Source organism: Ictalurus furcatus, chromosome 1, assembly GCF_023375685.1.
Source record: "Ictalurus furcatus strain D&B chromosome 1, Billie_1.0, whole genome shotgun sequence".
NCBI classification, from domain to species: Eukaryota; Metazoa; Chordata; class Actinopteri; order Siluriformes; family Ictaluridae; genus Ictalurus; species Ictalurus furcatus.
Window position 1 is genome coordinate 5,990,541 of NC_071255.1, and position 23,280 is coordinate 6,013,820.

General features: G+C 38.8%; 1 protein-coding gene across 1 annotated transcript in view; it reads right to left on the reverse strand.

The window, feature by feature from the left end:
* Positions 1 to 23,280, reverse strand: part of dnah5l (dynein, axonemal, heavy chain 5 like) — a 311,233-nt gene that overhangs the window by 21,052 nt on the left and 266,901 nt on the right. The window contains exon 73 of the mRNA XM_053621829.1: positions 10,840 to 11,107. Within this exon, the coding sequence (XP_053477804.1) occupies positions 10,840 to 11,107 (268 nt within the window). The remainder of the gene's footprint in view (positions 1 to 10,839; positions 11,108 to 23,280) is intronic.

Genomic DNA, 23,280 nt, shown 5'->3' on the forward strand with positions numbered 1-23,280 from the left:
TTATTTGGATTTTACAAAATAATCTTTAAAATACAGTCTCCTGAAAGAGGGATGTTTCTTTTTCTGCTGAGTATAGATGTGTTAAATGGCATAGAACATTGCACATTTTGTATTAGACCACCTAATTTGTAGGCAAGCAAAATATTGGAGAAAAAGGAAAACAACAGCTGCTGATGACAGAACCATTGTGAGAGCTACGAAGAAAACCCAAAAACAACAGTCAGTGGCATCAACAACAACCTCCGCAGGGCAGGGGTGAAGGTACCACAATCTACCATTCAAAGAAGACTTTGAGAGCAGAAATATTGAGGTCATACCATATGATGTAAGAATCGGAAAGCCATATTAGAATTTGCAAAGAAATACAGAGATGAGCCACAGAAGTTCTGGAACCAATATTAATCAAAGTGATGGAAAGACCTCAGGGAAGACAAAAAAAGAAAGCTCATGATCCAAAACATACAAGCTCATCTGTGAAACATGATGGAGCTAGTGTCATGGAACAGGCAGCTATGCACTAATCATTAATCTTTATTAGATACACCACAGAACTGTGCATTAGGCATGATGGTAGCAGTACCCAAAACAAACAAGTATTTGATGATGTCAGTTATTAGCAGGCTTGATGCAGTTATTGCAAGTAAGGGATATGCAACCAAATATTAAGTGTTATTTACTTTAATTTACTTCGACTTATCTGTTCCTATACTTTTCTTTAGCTAAAAATTGAGTGTCTGATACAAAAAGTTGTGTTTTGTTATTTAACACACAGAAAAGCTGAACTCTCTGAACTCTCATCTCAAATCACCTTTTGATCTCAAACCCAAATGTCTTTGGTGAATGGTGTCATGTTTATATGTTTCTGTAAAGCTGCTTTGAGACAATGTCTATTGTAAAAAGTGCTATACAAATAAAATTGAATTTAATTTAATTGAATATAGCACAAAAAATGTATTGGCCTTGCCATTCCAATAGTTTTGGAAGGGTCTGTATAATTCACTTTAAGTATAAAACTTAGTTCTTGTGATAAGCAATGCCTCTGAATAAGATGCTTCTGATTTCCAGTACTGCTTTGGCTTGTTCTTGGAACACACTCACGGCTTTCTCACCAAGCAGATCTGCTGTTCCAAATAGATGGAGAGATCTGGCAACCCGAGCCATATCACCTGTGTCTGTAGGATAGGTCCTCTGGAAAGAATTGTCAACTGAGGACTGCAACTTAGCAGTCCAAGTGACACAGGGTACCACATACAGGAGTAACACTCCTGAATGCAAGAGACCCTAGTATATGGATTTTGTTTGCTATTAGGTGAAAGCTTTTCTGGGAATGGTGTGCACCCCACAGGCTGGATCTGCTGCATTGCCTGATTCTCAGCACATCACAGCACTTTGATTTGATTGATTGACACCTATGGCTTTGGACGGGTGTAGGCCACAACCAGCATGTGTGAGCAGGATATTGTTGTAGTGACATGGACATGGGGAAAAAGAAGAGAGGATGCATGATGACATACTCTGTTTAAAAGGATGATGCAGTATTAATGTTAATTAATAGTGGCATATTTTTTATATTTAATTTTGCCATTAAATGACACTTTGTAGATTACAATTCTCAACACTGTGACATGTTCGTAGTTACATGGTAAATGGTCTGCACTTATATAGCACCTTTTAACCTTAGCGGTTCTACAAAGTGCTTTTCACTGTTTCTCATTTACCCATTCACACACACAGCTTGCCATTTGGGGCAACTTGGGGTTCAGTGTCTTGCCTGAGAACACTTGTGGGCCAAAGTGTCCTTGGGTAAGACACCAACCGTGCAATTACATCAAAGTATCAGACAATTCTGCTGGACTTAATACTGCTCCTTGCTTGAGCTAGTGTTACACAAGAAAAATGGGTTTAAGTCCATTAAATCAGAATCATGTGTAACTGAAACATTGCCGTGTATGCAAATCTCATGTAGCTTCCTATATAGAAGTTACATCTATATACCACTACTGACCCGAAAGCACAAGAAAAGTCGGCTCAAAATCATATAAATAAGCCACAGAAGTTTTGGGATTCTGTTCTGTGGAGCAATGAAACAAAACTTTTTGGCACGATGGATCAGCGGATCAGCCTGCAGAAAGAAGAATGACGAAAGAACACTCTGTCCACAATCAAGCATGGCGGTGGCTTGGTGATGCTCTGGGGCTGATATGAATACTCTGGCACTGGAAACCTGCATCAAACCTGCATCCTGGGAAGGAAAATAAGAAGAGGAAGTAGATGTATACTGAGGGCAGGATCCAGGGGAATGGGCACCTTTGCAGCGCCAACACAGAGGCAGTTTTTCTCCTTGTTGACTACCCGGATGCAATCCTTTCTGCATTTGGTTCACTTTTCTTCCCTGGAGGTTGCATTCATATGCCAGCTGTTGGTCATGGTCTCTCTCAAATTGATAACCAAGCCGTACAAGATCGTCCACATTGAGAACTCTTCCACGGAGCTGACTGGCGAGGTAAGGTTTTATGTGTTTCAGAATGAGCTTTACAATGTCTAATTCAGTCAGTTTAGGATTCCATCGTGTGCATAGGGCTCTATATAAATAGGCAAAATCTTGGATGGATTCATTGTCGCCTTGGTTTTTAGTTCAGACACGTTCAGCTAACTCGTCTTCATAGTCTTCAGCCAAAAAGGCAGACACAAAAGCGGTCTTGAATTCCTCCCAAGATGTAACTATCATCTCCCACCAGTCTCGAGCAGTGCCATGGAAAACTGTTGTGAAGGTAGCATGAATGTCATTGTTGGATAAGGGTTGTAAGACAAGGAAATCCTCACATTTGGATAAATAAAGTAAGGGGTCAGGATCATCTCCAGGCCTTCCATATGTAGGAAAAGTTAGTTTGATGTGATCACTTTTGGGAATTGAAGTAAGACTGGATACAGGGAGCTCTACTCCTGAAGGGTTTTTTTTTTTTAACAGTGGTGAGGCTGGAAGAGTCAGTTGCTTGAATTTTTTGTGTATTTCCTCCATTTCACTCTGGTGAGTTGTAGAAAGTACATCCATCTTTCCGTTCACATCATCCACCTTTGCAGACAGCATCTTTAACATTGATGAGCATTCACCAAGGCTTTTAACAATTTCAAGATTTTTCCTTCCAAAAATTTCTGTGTACTTTGTAACTCGCCCTGCAACTCAATTTGCATCTGCTCAACCATAAACCCCAGCTCAGACATAAGGGAGACTTTAATCTTATCTATTTCTTCTGACAACTGTGTTTTAATTGCTTTCATTATAGTATCCATTTCCTGGTCTTGCTTGTCCTTATTGGAAGTTACAACAATATGCAGGTTGCGAAAACTTTGTTCCGTTTGTTCAGTGAATTTGTTTAATTTTGATTCCAGATGGAATCTACTACGTTGTACCTGTTTGGCCAATTCCTTTAACACTTTATCCTGTCTTTGTTGCAGAATATCCAAATGCACGTGTGCCTGATCTGTAAGCTGGCCCAATTCCCTTCCAGGGGTAGGGAGCACAAAAGGAAGTTCATATTGAACAGAGTCAGCAGAAGCACCTTCATGTGTAGACAGCACCTCTTTGTATTTTCCCCAACTGAGGATGCTGTTGCAGATGATGCAATCTCCATGTCCAAAGACTGTGAATGAGATAGGCTTTGTGATGGGTTATGTGGACTAGGACCAGGCCTTGGGGTACTTAAGGTTGGCAAAGCATGTATGTGTATAGGTGTAGAAAGGTCAGGTGGAAACGGTTCCCAATCTACTGAGGGCAAAAGGGAAACAGGACGTGTAGGGGTAGACATGGCCAGGGAATAAGAGAAACAATACAGAGCAGCAAGTAGTTACATAGACTCCTGAAGTCTCAATATACATTTCATGTAAACATCAACCAGAAAAACTGAAATTATAAGTACACACACACACACACACACACACATACACACACACACAGTATTTCACAATAATTAACAATGGTCAAGTCAATCAATAATGCAAAAAAGTCTGTTAAGCTCAGTAACCCAACTACACTTTCTAAATTTTACAGTTCAAGTTCCCGTTTTGGCGCCACTCTAGCGTGTTACCTTACTTATGGGGTTTGGGCACCAGACAGTTCAAATTAACCGTCACTTATAATTTGGACATCACTCAGAACAAAAAACATCAGTAGGCTACTCAATTCTTACAAAATAAGATTATTATTATTTATGCAATAAACGTAAGAAAATACAGATCGTTTCAGTCATAGAAACTGAAATAATGAAAACCAAAACTTCCCATACGTGGGATTAATAGACGAACCCATAAGGAAACAAGCCTCTATTCATATAAGAAAATTTGCACACATAAAAAGCAGAAAAAAAAACATTTAACCCCCAAATAATTCTTAACCAAAACAAAAAAGTTGTTCACTTTAAAAGCAGCACTTCTATGGCGGTGATTTAAGCATACGGGAGTTCATGAACTTGAAAGCATGGGAAACCGGCAGTCAGATTCCGCTTAACACTCAGAGTTATTTACAGACAGTAACATCCAACGACCCAAGCATACTGGCTCTCCACAAAAGTATTAAAGAAAGGATCTCAAACCCGTGATGTGCTTCCGAACCCTTAAAGCTCCACTCACTCATTGATTCAACTTGGCAGCATATTCCCGAAGTGTTCGCCAGCCTCCGGTATCAATATCCACAAGGTTATAATCCACAGTAAAGCATTAGCATGGTCCTTGGCAAACGCACACCATCAGTTCTGCCATTCCCACCTGGCTCTCAGTTCCGCATATCGCTCATTTCCGCCTCCTGTTCCTCTCCTCCTCCTCTAGTCACCTGTTCTTTTTATTGCTTCCAAAGACCACACCCTTCTCTTCATCTCTCTTTTTTTTTCCCCTTCCGTTAATTAAAACAACACGGAATGGAATGGACTCCGCCTCTGCGTCACTGTGCAGCTATCCATTACACTCTGGAAGGCAAGATGGATTCATTGACGTATCAGGAAATCCTAGGAGAACACGTCCTGCCATCTGTGAGGACCTTCCAACAGGACAATGATGGCAAGCATACCTCAAATTCCACCAAGGCTTGGTTGCAGAAGAAGTCCTGGAAGATTCTACAGGGCCATCACACTCACCTGACTTGAACCCCATTTGTCAGTTCTTGCTGTGAGATGTTACCCCACTCTTCCACCAAGGCATTTTTTCAAGTTCTCGATCACGTCTGGGGGACATGTGCTTACATGTAATTTTCCACTGCAAAGACGATTAGCTGTCCTTCCTGTTTCCCTGTAGCACTGTCTTAGGTGTCTTACATTACAGACATTGCAGTTCATTGCTCTGGCCACATTTGCAGTACTCATGCCTCCTTGCAGCAGGCCTATGGCATGTTCACATGCCACGCATTTTTCTTCTGGTGTTTTACAGAGTCAGCATAAAGTTATTGTAGCTCACTACCGCCTGTAAGCTTAGTGTCTTAAGGATTGTTCCACAAGTGCATGTGCAATAATTGTTTATGGTTCATTGAACAAGCATGAAAAATTATTGTTTAAACTAGAGATGCACCAATACTAAATTTCTCAGTCGATACCGATAACCAATTATTCAGAGTGAAATCGGACGATACTGATAGTTCTGCCTATAATGCCTTCTTTTAAATGAATAATTCCACAATTCTGAAAAAAATGCAAATAAAAACTTTATTCTCTCCATTTCAACAAGTTGCTTCACAGTAACTTGTTTCATGAACAGGAAACACATTACTCAAATTAACATTAACAAATTAAATTCTGAAGATTAAAGTAAGATTTCTTAACTTATTGAATGATATTAATTCATATTAACATAATTAATTGACTGAATTTTAAAATACCTCCTGTTAGTCTCACATTCACTCACCACAAACAAAAGCATTTCAACTTCATCATTGACATAAAACTGGTAATATACCGTATCTCACAAAAGTGAGTACACCCCTCACATTTTTGTAAATATTTGATTATATCTTTTCATGTGACAACACTGAAGAAATGACACTTTGCTACAATGTAAGGTAGTGAGTGTACAGCTTGTGTAACAGTGTAAATTTGATGTCCCCTCAAAATAACTCAACACACAGCCATTAATGTCTAAACCGCTGACAACAAAAGTGATTACACCCCTAAGTGAAAATGTCTAAATTGGGCCCAATTAGCCATTTTCCCTCCCCGGTGTCATGTGACTTGTTAGTGTTACAAGGTCTCAGGTGTGAATGGGGAGCAGGTGTGTTAAATTTGGTGTTATCACTCTCACACTTCCTCATACTGGTCACTGGAAGTTCAACATGGCACCTCATGGCAAAGAACTCTCTGAGGATCTGAAAAAAAGAATTGTTGCACTACATAAACATGGCCTAGGCTATAAGAAGATTGCCAAGACCCTGACACTGATCTGCAGCACGGTGGCCAAGACCATACAGCGGTTTAACAGGACAGGTTCCATTCAGAACAGGCCTTGCCATGGTCGACCAAAGAAGTTGAGTGCATATGCTCAGTGTCATATCCAGAGGTTGTCTTTGGGAAATAGACGTAAGAGTGCTGCCAGCAGTGCTGCCTGTCAGTGCTCAGACCATACGCCGCACACTGCATCAAATTGGTCTGCATGGCTGTCGTCCCAGAAGGAAGCCTCTTCTAAAGATGATGCACAAGAAAGCCTGAAGACAAGCAGACTAAGGACATGGATTACTGGAACCATGTCCTGTGGTCTGATGAGACCAAGACAAACTTATTTGGTTCAGATGGTGTCAAGCGTGTGTGATGGCAACCAGGTGAGGGGTACAAAGACAAGTGTGTCTTGCCTACAGTCAAGCATGGTGGTGGGAGTGTCATGGTCTGGGGCTGCATGAGTGCTGCCGGCACTGGGGAGCTCCAGGTCATTGAGGGAACCATGAATGCCAACATGTACTGTGACATACTGAAGCAGAGCATGATCCCCTCCCTTCGGAGACTGGGCCGCAGGGCAGTATTCCAGTATGATAACGATTAAAGAATTACTAAAGAAGCTGAGGATGAAGGTGATGGACTGGCCAAGCATGTCTCCAGACCTAAATCCTATTGAGCATCTGTGCGGCATCCTCAAACGGAAGGTGGAGGAGCACAAGGTCTCTAACATCCACCAGCTCCGTGATGTCGTCATGGAGGAGTGGAAGAGGACTCCAGTGGCAACCTGTGAAGCTCTGGTGAACTCCATGCCCAAGAGGGTTAAGGCGGTGCTGGAAAATAATGGTGGCCACACAAAATAGACACTTTGGGCCCAATTTGGACATTTTCATTTAGGGGTGTACTCACTGTTGTTGCCAGCGGTTTAGACATTAATGGCTGTGTGTTGAGTTATTTTGAGGGGACAGCGAATTTACACTGTTATACAAGCTGTACACTCACTACTTTACACTGTAGCAAAGTGTCATTTCTTCAGTGTTGTCACATGAAAAGATATAATCAAATATTTACAAAAATGTGAGGGCGTGTACTCACTTTTGTGAGATACTGTATAGGCCTAATATAAACTTTCTTTTTTGATGATATTAACTGATTAACATTAACTGCATAAGAAATATAGTACTCTACAAATATTTTTCTTTGCAATACATACCTTTTTTGTCACTCATTTAAATCTATGGTGTACTGGCCCTTTAAATTCAACGGTATCAACAGGGACTCACGTTTCCCATTTCCTATAAAATTTTACCAGTGCAGAGATTACAGAGCTTACAAACTGCAGTTTTGTCGTCATTCCACACAAGAGACATCATCTTTACACACAGCACGAAATCGATGTGTTTCCCCGCCCTCTTTTAAATGACAGGATATAATCGGCCCTGACCATCGGATGTTTTTAAACTATCGGCGGATAGCTGATAGCAGGAAAAATAGCCTTTATCGACCGATACCGATCATCAGACGATACATAGGTGCATCTCTAATATATGTGTGTGTGTGTGTGTGTGTATATATATATATATATATATATATATATATATATATATATATATATAAAAATAAAGAAGGCTGTGAAAAATTGTCTTTATTGTTTAACCTTTTGTTAACAAAATTCACAAAAATACTCTGCTCTCATGGATATCAAACAATCGCACAACACAGGTTTATAAAAAATCACTTTGTTAAAAGTAGATGTACAACAATTATTGGCACCTGTATGAATTCATATGAGAAAAATAGACTTGAAGTTTAGTCCCATTGATATTTAATTTTTTTTGTACACGGGTGACTAGGAACAGGAAATTGTTTAACCATGACTTCCTGTTTCACAGGGGTATAAATATGAGGTAACACATAGGCCAAATTCCCTCATTCATAACAATGGGTAGGACCAAGGACCAAGCTGTGATGCGCGGCAAAAGGTTGTTGAGCTTCACAAAATGGGAAGAGGCTATAACACCTCTACTCTCATCTAAAAACCAACTCAAGCATCCTCAGTTTACCAGACACTACTGGAACTTCAAATGGGATTGGGTTCTAGAGGTGGTTTTGGTACACACAGAGAGGTAGCCATATGGAAAAGTACCTCATGCCCACGATTAAATATGGTGGTGGTTCTTTAATGTTTTGGGGTTGTTTTTCTGCCAGAGGACCTGGACATTTTGTTAGCATACATGGCATCATGGACTATCAAATATCCACAGATATAAAATGAAAAGCTGAATGGCAGAGGCCAGAAAGCTTAAAATGGGCCATGGTTGGATCTAGCAAGACAATGATCCAAACATGCATCAAAATCAACACAAAATTGTTTTACTGACCATATAATCAAGGTCTTGCCATGACCATCCCAGTCCCCTGACTTGAAACCCCATAGAAAACCAGTGGGGTGAACGGAAGAGGAGAGTCCACCAGCGTTTGAAGGATCTGGAGAGATGCTGTATGGAGGAGTGGTCTTAGATCCCTTGCCATGTATTCTCCAACCTCATCAGGCATTATAGGAGAAGACTCAGAGCTGTTATCTTGGTAAAGGGAGGTAGCACAAAGTATTGACTAAAAGGTTGCCAATAATTTGTTTCACACCTATATTTAACAAAGATTTTATTTTTATAAACCTGTGTTTTGTTTGAAATTGTTTGATATCCATGAGAGGGTATTTTGGGGAATTTTTAAACAAAAGATCAAAAGGTTAAACAACAAAGACATTTTTTTATAGCCTTCTTTGCTCATATTTACCAAGGGTGCCAATATTTGTGGTGGACACTGTATACCACAGCACTGTTGAATTCTTGATTCTGACAGACATTCTGAGGTGTGCAATTATTTTTCAGTAAATGCACAGCTAAAGTAGTTCTAGTCAAGTCTTGACCATATTACAGTTCTATATCACTTTGCCAAGTTAACTGAAATAACTGAAATGTTACACAAATTTAACAAGAAACAAACTGACAGAAAATTTAGATTTTCCAGAAATAAGTGAGGAATAATTGACGATGTGCTGTTGAATTATTAGAAAAATTATGCACACCCAAGGTGGTACATGTAATGCGGCCACGAGGCAAATCGGAGGCTTAAGTCATTGATATGCAGTTATTGGAGAGAGAGAGAGAGAGAGAGAGAGAGAGAGCAAGAAAAAAGAAAGAGAAAGAGAGAGGGCTATCGATATTTATTTATTTGTTCTAGTTTCATATTATCAGCATGAAATGAAAAAAAAGCCCTGTGTTTGTTATTGTTACACACATTGTCTTCAAGTGCTCTTTGATATGATGCAGAATTCATAGTTGAATCAATGAATGCAAGCTGTCCAGTCGCTGAGGAAGTCGAAGCAAACCCAAACCATAACATTTCTACCACTGCTTCACAGTTGGTATGAGGTGCTTCTCTTGAAAAGCTGTCTTTGGTCAGCGCCAAACATGTCTGCTCTTACTCTGGCCAAACAACTCTATCTTTGTTTCATCTGTCCAGAGCACATTATTCCAAAAGGCCTGGTCTTTGCCTATATACTCATTGGCAAACTGTAGTCTTGCAGAGGCTTTTTCCTTGCACACCTCCCATGCAGTTCAAATTTGTGCAGTTTCTTTCTGATTGTAGAAGCATGCACTTTGACATCAACAGTTACAAGACTTACTAGCAGATCCAGTGATTAAATTTTGGGGTTCTTGGAGACTTTTTTTTTTTCATCAGACTGTCTGCTCATGGGCTGAATTTGCTGGTAAGGGCAGTCATGGACAAACAGTTGTTTGAAATCTGCACCACTTGTAGATGATTTTCCTTACAGTGGAATTATGTATTTCAAATAATTTGGAGATCTTTTTAAATCCCTTACTAATCCCATAGGCATCCACAACCTTAGTTAATTTGCACAGATATGAGGTATAATTACTTTCAGCTGGTTCCTTGCCTTACTTAGTCCTTGTAGAACTGCTTTTTCTTAGCGTGTCTAATACTTTTTTCCTGTGTCATTCCACTTTATTACACAACTTTATTTCTGAACATTAATGTTGTGAATTCTTTATACGTATGGATATCCTGAGTTAATACTAATGTCTGGTGAAAATTTCATGTGAATAGCCTCATAGGAAATAGTTTATTGAAAAAATGTTGATACTTATGTCCAATACTTATGTCCATGGGGTGTACTTATTTTTTCACATGACTGTATAATACTAATGTGTACAATTTCAGTATTAAATTCTCACTATGCATGGCTATCTCTGAATACAAACCTATGCACACTTAATACAAATATGAATAGGGCCCTAGATCAAATGAATAGAACAGTGTTCTTACTCATTAATAAATGAAAACCTCAACATGGTGACCATTGTGATACATACAAACATACAAATATATTTTAACTGGACAAAGTACATACCTTGAGGAGGCTCATTAGTGAATTTGATTGATGACTGAAGGAAATTGATGGGAAATTTTGTGTGTATTTCTGTAGTCACCCAGACTTTGAAATTGTCGTGGACAGTCTCTGCAGTAGTGAGGGACTCTAGAAGTTCATCCAGAAAGTCCAGACCAAGATGGCAATTCTGCAGCAGTAACCAGCCTCCTTCTGACATGCATTGGGTCAGCAGCCTTTGTGCATGAACTTCCTGTCCTTGTCCCATGGAAATAGCCTGACAGAGAACACTCTACAAAAACAACAAAGTTGTTAAGTATTAAAAATAGTTAAAAGAAAAGGGAAATTGAATAGGTTTAAGAAAAGGGAAATTGAAAACAGCCGAATTTAAGGGAATGGGTGGAAAAAAATCGAAAACGGGAACTTGGCATGAGAAAAACCTGAAGTATAAACATATAGGGCTTGAGAAAGTCAGAAACGAAAACATATTGGGCTGGAAAAAAGCTTTAACTGTAAACATACTGGGAACGGAAGAAACCAAAACTCATACATATTGGGAAAGGGCAAATTAGGAGGCAGACCCAAGGGATAGCAAACTGTATAAAAAGGAAGCCTAAAAGGAATTCAGATCACTTTGGGATATGTCACTGTGTGGATCTCGTGTTGGTGAACAATAAACTTGGACCGTTGCTTTTCTCACTCATGGTTCTTTGTGTTTTTCTTCATCCACAAGCTGATGTAAGTATTTGACTTTAAAACTTGGTAGTGTTCAACTTTTTGGAAAATTGGGCACAACAGGCCTTGTGAAACATCATGGACTTCATAAAGCACCAGGAGATTTTGCTGACTCTGCCAAGAAACTACTACCTCTTGGTTGGATCTTCCAACAGGACAATAATCCAAAACACAGCTAAATCCACAGAAAATCAGACATTTGACTATCTACAGATAGACAGCTTTGACATCAGTGTGGCATAGCAATGTAGCTCACAGTAGGTTATGGTCGTTGAACTTCTGGAAGTCCAAGTGGTGCACCGAAAATAATGTGGGCTTTATAAATAATTGGAGTTGTTTTGAGGGCAAGGCTGACCTGTTAGGGTGGGATGGTCCCACTCAGGAAGGTGCTGCTCTCATTTCTTGCAGCACAGCACATAGTCTTAGAACAGGCCTAGTTACTCAGTGACAATTAGAGTATGAAATTAACATTTTCCTCCACCTGCCACAGTGGCTGGTAATTTATCTTTTTTTTTTTCACCAGCCACTCAGAATTTCTACCAGCCACCTCACAAAAACAGAAACTCACAGCATTGCTTTAAATTCTATAATTGATACACAAAAAGTAAAAAAAAAAATTTGTGAAAGTATTCATAAAAAGTCATTGTGGCAGCAGGGGCGTGGTCAAGCATCGCCTGACGAGACGAATGCCAGTCGAACCGGCAGGTAACAAATGATGATACTCACCTGCATGTAATTATTGAAAGTTAATTTGTTTGTGTCTTTGCTTCCAGTTGCCTCCCTAAGAAGCGAGAGTGAGCTAGAGAGACAACCAGCACAGAGCCGTGTGTTTGCACGCGTGTGTGCGCTTGTGTAGAAATTAAAACCGCTGGAAAGATAAAGTAAACGATATAAATAAAGCACCTTTTGAGTTGTTCCAAGCCTGCCTCCAGCTTCCTCATTCCCTACCTGAACCTGAGAAGTGTTACACTCATCTGCATACATGCATTCATTAAATTTAAATAGGTTTAAAACCCTCAAATATTCAATCATACATAAGAACACATCAATCCTTTCCCATTACAGGCTAATAATGGTTTTCACAAGCTGTTAGGCGGGAGTTATTTTATGAACGCAACAGAAAATTTATTAATTTCACACTTCCGGGTTTTTGTTTTTTCTTCACTTATACTTCCAAAGTGAAATTTAATGTTTGTTAGGCCAATGGTAATCATGAACACCGAGGGATGAACGGGTGCAACTAAATTGCGCAAATTTAGATATCTATTTTTGTAAGCCCTACTTGTGTGAGAAATATACCTGCCAAAGTGGCAGATGATCAGACACTTCCACCACTGTCGACAATTCATCCACATTTGGAAGGTAATAGGTGCTAATTTCATGGTGACAATCCAGAACCAAGGCCAGGTTCTGGCTAATAAAGCAGGCTGACAAGCAGGCTAAACTGTCCATCTGATAGCTAGCTGCTAGCATCACCTTGCTCCCAAAATATTGAGACTGTGTCTGTTCCCCGAGCTAAGCAGAAATGTAGTAATACTCAGAAAGTTTGTTTTAATAACCTAATTAACATAAAATTAGATCATACTGAATGCATAGCCAGCACCTACTATCTGAAGCTAGGACTGTTAAATATGAGACCTCTTAGATCGTTTAAAGTACTTATTGTTAATGAAACAATTACTGATCAGGATTTTAATGTAATGTGTTTAACAGAAATGTGGATTAAACCAAATGAGTACATTAAATGAATCTAGTCCTCCTGGATATAGTTATATACATCAGCCGCGTCTAACTGGCAGAGGAGGAAGTGTTGCACTCATTTATAATGATGATCCAGACAAAAACTAGGACAAAAATCTATTCATAAATTCAACACTTTTGAAGTTCTTTATACTAACATAACATAAGCCACAAAAGCCACAAAAAATAAGTCTACAGAGTCGATTCTGCAAATTATTATTAACAGAACCCCAGGCCCATATTCTGAATTCTTTTGTGAATTTTCAGATTTTATCTCGAACCTTGTTGTTTCTTTAGACAAAGCATTAATTGTTGGAGGCTTTAATATTGATTTTGATAACACAGAAGAACCTATGAGAACAGTGGTTGTGTCCATTCTAGATTCACTAGGGGTCAATCAGGCAGTAATAGGACCCCCTCATAATGGTGGTGGTGGTGACCTAATACTAACATACAGATTATATAGAACATACAGTCACATTTCTGGAGTCTGAAGCCATCTCAGATCATTATCTCATCATATTTAAAATGTGTCTTAATCATAATATAATCATAAGACCTTGCCATACTATCAACTATAAATGGATCACCATCTGACCCCAAACAACTTGATCAGGCGGAATGCTTAGGTGTCAGTGTTCCACTACACTCTAGATAAGCTAGCTCCACTTAAAAGAAAAATAATTAAAGAAAAAATGCTAGCACCCTGGTATAACGATCAGACATGCACCTTTAAACAGACTACTTGAAAATTAGAATGTAAAGGGCATCAAATAAAATTGGTAGTATTTCATACGGCATGGAAGGAGAGCCTGCTGAACTATAGAAAATCTCTCTGCTGCCAGCAGAGAGATTTTCAGAGAGCAGCAGATCTCTCTAAATAAGAATCTATGATTATTTTTGATATCTTCAATTAGGGTGGAGACCCTAATTGAAGATATCAAAAATAATCATAGATTCTTATTTAATACTTTAGCAAAATTAACTAGGAATAAGACCACACCAGAAACATGGACACAACCATTATATAGCAGTGATGATTTCATGATGTGATTTTTTTCATTGGAAAATTGAAAATATTAGACAGATAATTCTGACTATTAATTTAAAACCAGACAGTTTTATAACTAACCCTGTAGATAATAATATAACAATATCAGATCAATGATTAGAATGTTTTACTCCCCTACGAGAAACCGAACTAATTTCACTAATTTTATCATCAAAATAATCAACTTGTATACTAAATCCCTTACCTAAATGTTTCTTCAAACATAATTCCAGAAGTAATCAACCCCATTCTAAGAATAATCACTTCCCTTAGCAATTAGTACCTAAATCATTTAACCTAGCAGTTATCAAACCACTGATTAAAAAACCTGACCTTGACCCCTGTCAATTGTGCAACTATACGCCAATATCAAATCTCCCCTTTATCTCAAAGATCTTAGAAAAGGTAGTAACGCAGCAGCTATGCTTGTACCTACATAGGAATAACATTCACAAAATCAGTCAGGATTTAGGCCTCATCAAAGCACAAAGACAGCACTGGTTAAAGTGGTAAATGAACTACTACTGTTCTCTGAACAGGGTTGTGTCTACTTGCTTGTGGATGTTGCTTCACCTTAGTGCAGCTTTTGATACCACTGATCATACTATTCTCCTTGATAGACTAGAAAATGTTGTTGAGGGAACAGCCCTCTCCTGGCTCAGGTTTTGTTTGACTTAATGTTATAAGTTCAGTAGTATCGTCAATATGGTAGTACCGTATGTAATGCTGTATGTGCTGCAGTTAATACTATTTTCGCTAAAACAACACCCGAATGCTTTTGCAGAATACACAAAGGTTAGTGACACTTCGTTTAACCTAAATTAATACTATTTTCGCTAAAACAACACCCGAATGCTTTTGCAGAATACACAAAGGTTAGTGACACTTCATTTAACCTAAATTCTTTACATCAATCTTTAAAGATTTCCTGATTGCTACCAAGTGAGCTAACAGTATGCTGTAATGCATTGTGTGTAAATAATAAAATTAGCTGTGTTGCTAGTAAGCAAGCTAATGTTATGATAACCGCTGTGTTGAAATACTAAAATCAGGGTTCATACAAGGTGCTTTAAGTGCTTGAATTTGGCTTTTTGAACTTTAAGTACTGGAAAACCTGGAAAATAGCCATTTTCTATCTAGTAGTGCTTGAAGTATAAAAAGTTAATAAATATGAAACCACTAAATAACTTTAAAGTGTTTTCGATAGAACATGAATAGAATTCTTTCACTCAAAATATGACACCCCAGTGCAGTCTTTCCCTCTCCTCCCACTATTCACTCACTCATTTTGACAGAGACAGCTCCAGTACACTTCTCAGACTCCTTTAGCAACTTCACCTGAAAAATGACAAATCTAGTGACTCTTTGGATAAACCTTAGATACTTCATTATAAGACAGTGGCCAGTATTGCCTATATTACGAAACAGGACTCAAAACATGAAGTAAGAGCAGGAGTGACGTCTTTATTTAGACTTAAGCAAAAGGACATGAAACTTAAACACTTATCCTTTAACTAGGAATGAGGCATAAAGCACTGCATTAGAACACAACTATGACATGAAACACTCATTTCCCACAGGCATTGAACACTCGTTTAACTCAGGCATAAACCCTCCTTTACCTCAGGCATTAAGCACTCATTTAACTCAGGCATTAAACACTCCTTTAACTCAGGCATGAACACTCCTTTAACTCAGGCATGAACACTCATTTGACTATGGCACAAACACTCAGTTAACTACGACATGAACACTCTTCAAACTACGACATGAACACTCTTCAAACTATGACATGAACACTCTCCTAACTATGGTATTAACACGCTTTAAACTCTGGCATGAACACTCTTAACTAGAGCATGAAACTAGGAACAGGAAACTAGACAGAGCATGGACACATTACCACCTGGCACCATTATACATTCCGTAGACAGTAGAATCTAAAATGTTTTTTGTACTGACTTGATGTAGAATGTAGGATTCATAAAATAAAAGATCTATAACAAAGTTTGTATTAAAAAAATAGGGTGCCTAAAACTTTTTCACAGTACTGTATTTCTGTAAATTTGGTTCATTTTGTAGCTTTGAATTATGAATTAAGACAATATTGCATGGTATCCTGATGCTACTTGGTATTGTGATACTTCAGCTGGTATAATATCATAAGATATGTTTATGGTATCATGAAACCCTAATGCATACTGAAGTCAGGTTTTGTGTTCCACAAGGTTCTGTTTTAGGCCCACTTCTCTTTTCTTTATATATGCAATCTCTGGGTAAAATAATTTGTAAACATGGTATTAGCTTCCACTGTTATGCTGATGATACACAGTTGAATGTTACAGCAAAGCCAGATGACGGACACCAGCTCAATAAAGTTGAGGAATGTGTAAAGGACATTAGACACTGGATGCTTATTAACTTCCTTTTACTTAATTTCGACAAGACAGAAGTACTTGTACTAGGACCACATGCAAATAGAACTAAGCTTTCTGATTACATAGTAACTCTGGATGGCCTTTCTGTTTTATCATGTGTAGCAGTAAAAGTACTTGGTGTGATTATTGAGTCTTTCATTTGAAGCTCATCTAGATAATATTACTAGGATAGGAAATACAATGTCACTACACGATGCAGAAAAAATAGTTAATGCTTTTGTTACCTCTAGGTTGAATTATTGTAATGCCTTACTGTCTAGATGTTCTAATAGGTACATAAACAAGCTCCAGTTAGTCCAGAATGCAGCTGCAGAGTCCTTACTAGCACCAGAAAATATGACCACAACACCCATATCTTATCCATACTGTACTGGCTCCCAGTAAAATTTCGCATTGATTATAAAATACAACTATTGACCTATAAAGCACTAAATGGTCTTGTACCACAGTTTTTGAGTGAACTTTTGGTCTTTTATGATCCATCACACCTACTTATATAGTGAATAGGGAAGGCTAAAGCAGGGGGTAGAGATTTCTCTTACAAAGCCCCACAGTTATAGAACAACCTTCTAATTAATGTTCGGGACTCAGACACAGTTTCAGTGTTCAAGTCTAGGCTGAAAACATTTGTTTTGTCCAAAAAATATATATATTTTTGAATATTTTTTTCTTGGGTAAAGAAGTAGATCTAGAGGGCTCACAGGCATAGATTGTTGGGAACACATGTCTGTGTTACCTTCTGGCTCTCCCTTTTAGTTATGCTGCCATAGCTCGTCTTGCCACAGTCCCTAATTCCACTCATGCAAAGTACATTGTCCTTAACTATTACGGGACAAAAAGCATAACTAATAATCTCTCCCTCTCTTTCCCTCTCTCTCTCTCTGTCGAGCTACACATGATGCTCCTGAGACACCAGTGATCCTGACCCATTGTATTCTCCAGACCTGCCCAATCCATCCTACTTCTGATTGGAGTTCTCATCCATTGGATGTCACTTGCAATGGACAATGTCTATTGTTAAAAGCGCTATACAAATAAAATTGAATTGAATCAAACTATCTATCTATAGCCCGTTCCATAAGTATTTGGACAGTGGCACAATTTTTGCAATTTCACCTCTGTACACCACCACAATGGATTTCATATCAAAGTTTAATGGTAGTGTAGAGCTTTAATTCAAGTTTCAGCTTTAATTCAAGTGATTCAACAAAAATATTGCATTAACCATTTATGAATTATAGCCATTTTTACATAATCCTGCCATTTTCACAGGCTCAAAAGAAATTGGACAAACTAACAATAATAAATATTAGAATTATTTTTAATATTTCGATGCAAATCCTTTGCAGTCAGTGACTAAAGTCTGGAACTCATGGACATGCTGAGTCAGTCAAGCACCTCCTTTGCTTTGGCAGGCATTTACTGCAGCTGCTTTCAGTTGCTGCTTGTTTGTGGGTCTTTCTGCCTTCAGTTTTGTCTTCAGTAAGTGAAAAGCATGCTCAATTGGGTCGAGGTCAGGTGACTGACTCAGCCATTTAAGAACATTCCATTTCTTAGCCTTAACAAGCTCTTGAATTACTTTTGATGTACTTTGTGGTAGGATGTTACGATACCAAAAATCTAGTAGTCGGTACCGATACCACCAAAAATACACGATATTCCATACCAAAGTTGATACCATGGTGTGGTATAAAAATAAAATTAAAAAAATAAAATTAAAAACTCTCCTGGGGGACATCCTCCTCTGGCTGATAATGGCAAAAAGAGAGAGAAGGGGATATTTTCGTTATCAAACACTGTCTGACAATCGGTTCTCGTGACATCCCGACTTAGTGGGTCGTACTGTATCCATCTGTACTGTGAAGTGCCATCCTATCAATTTTGCAGCATTTGACTGAATTTGATCAGATAGTATAGCTCTATACACTTCAGAATTCATCCTGCTACTTCTCTCAGCAGTCACATCATCAATAAACACCAGTGACCCAGTTCTATTGAGCGCCATACATGCTCATTCCATAAAACTTCCTCCACAATGTTTGACAGATGATGTGGTATACTTTGGATCATGAGCCCTTCTTTTCCTTCTCCATACTCTTCTCATCATTATGGTACAAGTTAATCTTGGTTTCATCTGTCCAAAAAATCTTGTTCCAGAACTGTGCAAGCTTTTTTAGATGTTTTCTAGCAAAGTCTAATCTGGCCTTTCTATTCTTGAGTGTTACCTGTAGTATGCATATTAAGATAAATCCTCATGAAGGCTTGATTGTAGACTTTAAGGATGATGCACCTACCTCCTCCAGAGTGTTCTTGACTTGGTTACATGTTGTGAAGTGGTTTTTCTTCAACAAGGAAAGAATTCTCTGATCATCCACTTTAGTTGTCTTCTGTGGTCTTCCAGGCCTTTTGGTGTTGCTGAGCTTGCCAATACTTTGAATCTTTTTAAGAATGTACGAAATTGTTGATTTGGCCACTCCTTACATTTCTGTTATCTCTGTGATAGGTCTGCTTGTTTTTTTCCCAGCCTAATGATGGCCTCCTTCACTTGCATCAACACCTCTTTGGACTGCACATTGAGTGTTCCCAATGAAGAGCTACCAAATGCAAATTCAACACTTGGAATCAACTCCAGACCTTTATCTCCTTAAGTTGTAACAAAATAAAAGGAAATATGGCCCAAACCAGGCTATAAAACTGCTTATCAATCAATTGTCCAATTACTTTTGAGCCTTTGAAAATGTAAAAAATGGCTGTAATTCCTAAACATTTACTGCAATATTTCTGTTAAACTTCAATGGCATCTTGATTGCTTCATTTCAAATCAATTGTGGTGCTGTACAGAGGCAACTTGACAAAAATTGTGTCAGTCAGTACGTTTACATGGACAACAATAATCCAATATTAACACGATTAAGACAATACTCTGATTAAGAAACTAGCATGTAAACAGCAATTTTTAATGACCTTAATCTGATTGAAGTCATACTCGAAGTAAAGACAAATCGAATTAACACATGTGGAGTACTCCTGTTTTAGTCACATCATCGAGGTGTATTACAGACATGTACACACCTTAATCACATTATTAACCTCGTGTGAGAGTTTTCACCACATTTTGCGACAGGACACGTACACACACGGCAGTGCTCAACCGTTTTACGGCAAACAAGAGAGCACAGCTGCATCCCAAACCGGGTACTTACCTACTATAGGCCTATAGTAGGAGAAAGACATGTATCTCGGCTACTATATAGTAGGTAAGTACGCGGTTTGGGATGCCGCCCATGACTTCAAGCAGTTGTCTATTACCACGTATAGCATGACAAATAATTAACCACACTTGAAGCGTTCGTAAAATTTTTTTATAAAAACACCCAAAACCGTATACGGTACCACAACGAAGACGAACTGTATGTTGATAGGTGAAATTCTGGAGGGAACGTCGAACGGCATGGCGTGGTGAAGTAATGACGTGTGCTGTTAATCAAACTATGTTCTAGAACATGTAAAACGGGTACTTGAAAGGAGTATTCTAAAAGTGACTCATGTAAACACCTTAATCACAATATTGTCTTACTCAGAGTAAAGGTCAATAATTAGATTACTGCAGTCCATGTAAACGTAGTTAGTATCTGCTTCATCTGTATCATACTTATGGACCTGACTGTAGATAGACAGACCGATCGACAGAAAGATAGACAGATAGATGTTAGGTATATCAGTAGATAGATGTTCTCTAATGATCACCAATTTTGAGAAATTTGGGTGCTGCAGCAGCAGATTCATTCATTTATTCACAAAAACCTAAGCTACTTATGCATTTTGCATTCGTATACAAATGCATACAAACATTTTTACCCAACTTTGCCAATAATTCTGAAGTTGACCGTACAACAGGCTTTATTACAATACATAACAAATAAGAATGAAGCACTCATTAATGACTATTGACAGCCAGTTTCTTAGTTTTGTGTGTCTTGGAACTGATGAGCTTCTATTTTTCCAGCATTTAAATCAAGACTAGCTGTGACTCACTGTAAAAAAAAAATAAAAAAAAAAAATGCATCCCATCCACCTTACTGTGTGTGTTTTTTTTTTTTTTTTATGCACATTGTCACAGAATTTCCCTTTGTGCTGAGTGCATTCTGGGTTGTCATGTCATTGTTTTCTTTGCCACATGTGTTTTGTCTTGGTTTCTGTTCTCCACCCGTGTATTGTGATTGGTTGTTTCCCTAATGTTTCATCATTGTCCATACAATTTTCTGTTTCCCCCTTTGATTAGTTTGAGTAGTTATGCTCTCGGGTTTCATTGTTACATCATGAACTATTGTTTCTGTGTTTTGCAGCCAGTAGTCTACAACAAAGTAATGTTAGGTAAACAAGGTAAATGGTCTGCACTTATATAGTGCTTTTTTAACTTTAGTGGTTAAAAAATGCAAGGTGCTAGCTTGCCATCGGGAGCAACTTGAGGTCTTGCCCAAGGGCACTTTGGGATATGGAATCATGTGGGCCGGGAATCAAACTGCCAACCCTATGATTAGTGAACAACCCACTCTACCACCTGAGCCACAGCCGCCCACTACAACAAAGTTCTATTCTTTATGCATGGTTTTTAATCCTATTTATTGTCTTCGCATTTATGATTCTGGTTTTGCCTACTTTTGCCTGTTTGCTGATCGCCTGACACTGTGCCTGTTTATGACGTTTTTGATATTTGTTTTGGATTTGTCTGCCTGCCTCTCAATAAAAGCCTTTGCATCAGTCTTCACCTGCCAATACGTGACACATATTTAAACTTAAAAATACTTTTGTTAATTTTTTAATAGTACTTTAAAAACATTTCAACAATTTTAATTTGCTCTCTCTCCCCCAAGAGCTGTGGTTGCACATATGTCAAATTCCTTTGACATCCATCACAATCCACCCAATAAACACTAAAACGATGTGGCTGTCTCAGAGGAAGCATGTGTTAGCCTTCACTCTCCCCAGTTTGTAGCTGTTGTATCATAGGCTAGTGGGTGGTAATTGACAGGTGACCAAATTAGAGAGGAAAAAAAAAGAGAATGAGAGCTAATGGGAGGTAAACTCAAATTCAAGTCCAGTGCTTCATTTCATGGAGCAGGCTCAGCAGCAATCAGTGCACAGTACAGTAAGAAAACACAGGGCACAGTACAGTTAGAGTAACCTCTACAATATTTAGCCACAGGAGGGAGGAGGGGCACTTTGGAGGGCAGACTCCAGCCATGGAGGAAGACCCACCCAACCATGCAACTGTCACAAATCTCCTCAGTGCACAGCACATTTTTGGTTTTGATTTCCAATTGTTCTCTACATTGATTTGCCCTTTTTGATGCTGTCTGCTTGGGTTTCAACCCATGCTATGGTGCCAACTGAAACAGGCCCCAGGACAATCAAGAGGTGATGCAGCAGATCCTAGCTCTCCCTGGAGTTCGTTTCATGTTTTGTCTTTTTGTTGATTATCTGTCTGTTTACCCATGAGATAAACACACATTTAATTCACTTGAGAAGTATATCAGGACAGATGCACTTCATCAGGTGAACTTCATGCCCAAGAGGGTTAAGGCAGTGATGGAAAATAATGGTGGCCACACAAAATATTGACACTTTGGGCCCAATTTGGACATTTTCACTTAGGGGTGTACTCACTTTTGTTGCCAGTGGTTTAGACATTAATGGCTGTGTGTTGAGTTATTTTGAGGGGACAGCAAATTTACACTGCTACACAAGCTATACACTCACTACTTTACATTGTAGCAAAGTGTCATTTCTTCAGTGTTGTGACATGGAAAGATATAATGAAATATTTGCAAAAATGTGAGGGGTGTACTCACTTTTGTGAGATACTGTACATACACACACACACACACACAAACAATGAATATATACAATGTTTGACATATACAAATCTAGAATCAAAGGGCATATCAAGCTCAGTGTCAGGGTCACAGTTCAAAAACTGGAAACATCACAAGAAAAATACAGAGCAGACTAACAAGCATACCCAAAAAGGCAAAATGAGTGAGCATCAGCAAAACGAAGCAGATAGCACTGGTTTCTGTCACCGTTAAATAGTGTCACCCATTTGATGATGTCATCTTTGGGGCGGAAGCAGCACACAAAGCTGAGGGAGCAGCAACCAAGACAGGGCAGGAAGGCCCAAACTGGAGTCTGGAATGGTTGTAACACCACTCACACCACAATTGTGTTGAGCAGAATACACAACACCTTGAGGTGGATGGGCAACAACAGCAGATGACCATGCCAGGTCCCACTTCTGTCAGCCAAGAACAGAAAGCTGAGGCTGCAGTGGGCACAGGCTTACCAAAACTGGACAAATGATGACTGGAAAAATGTAGCCTGGTCTGATTTATGCTGAGGCACACAGCATGTAGGGTCACAATTTGGCACCAGCATGAATCCATGGTGCCCACCTGCATTGTGTCAACAGTACAGGCTGGTGATGGCAGTGTAATGGTGTGG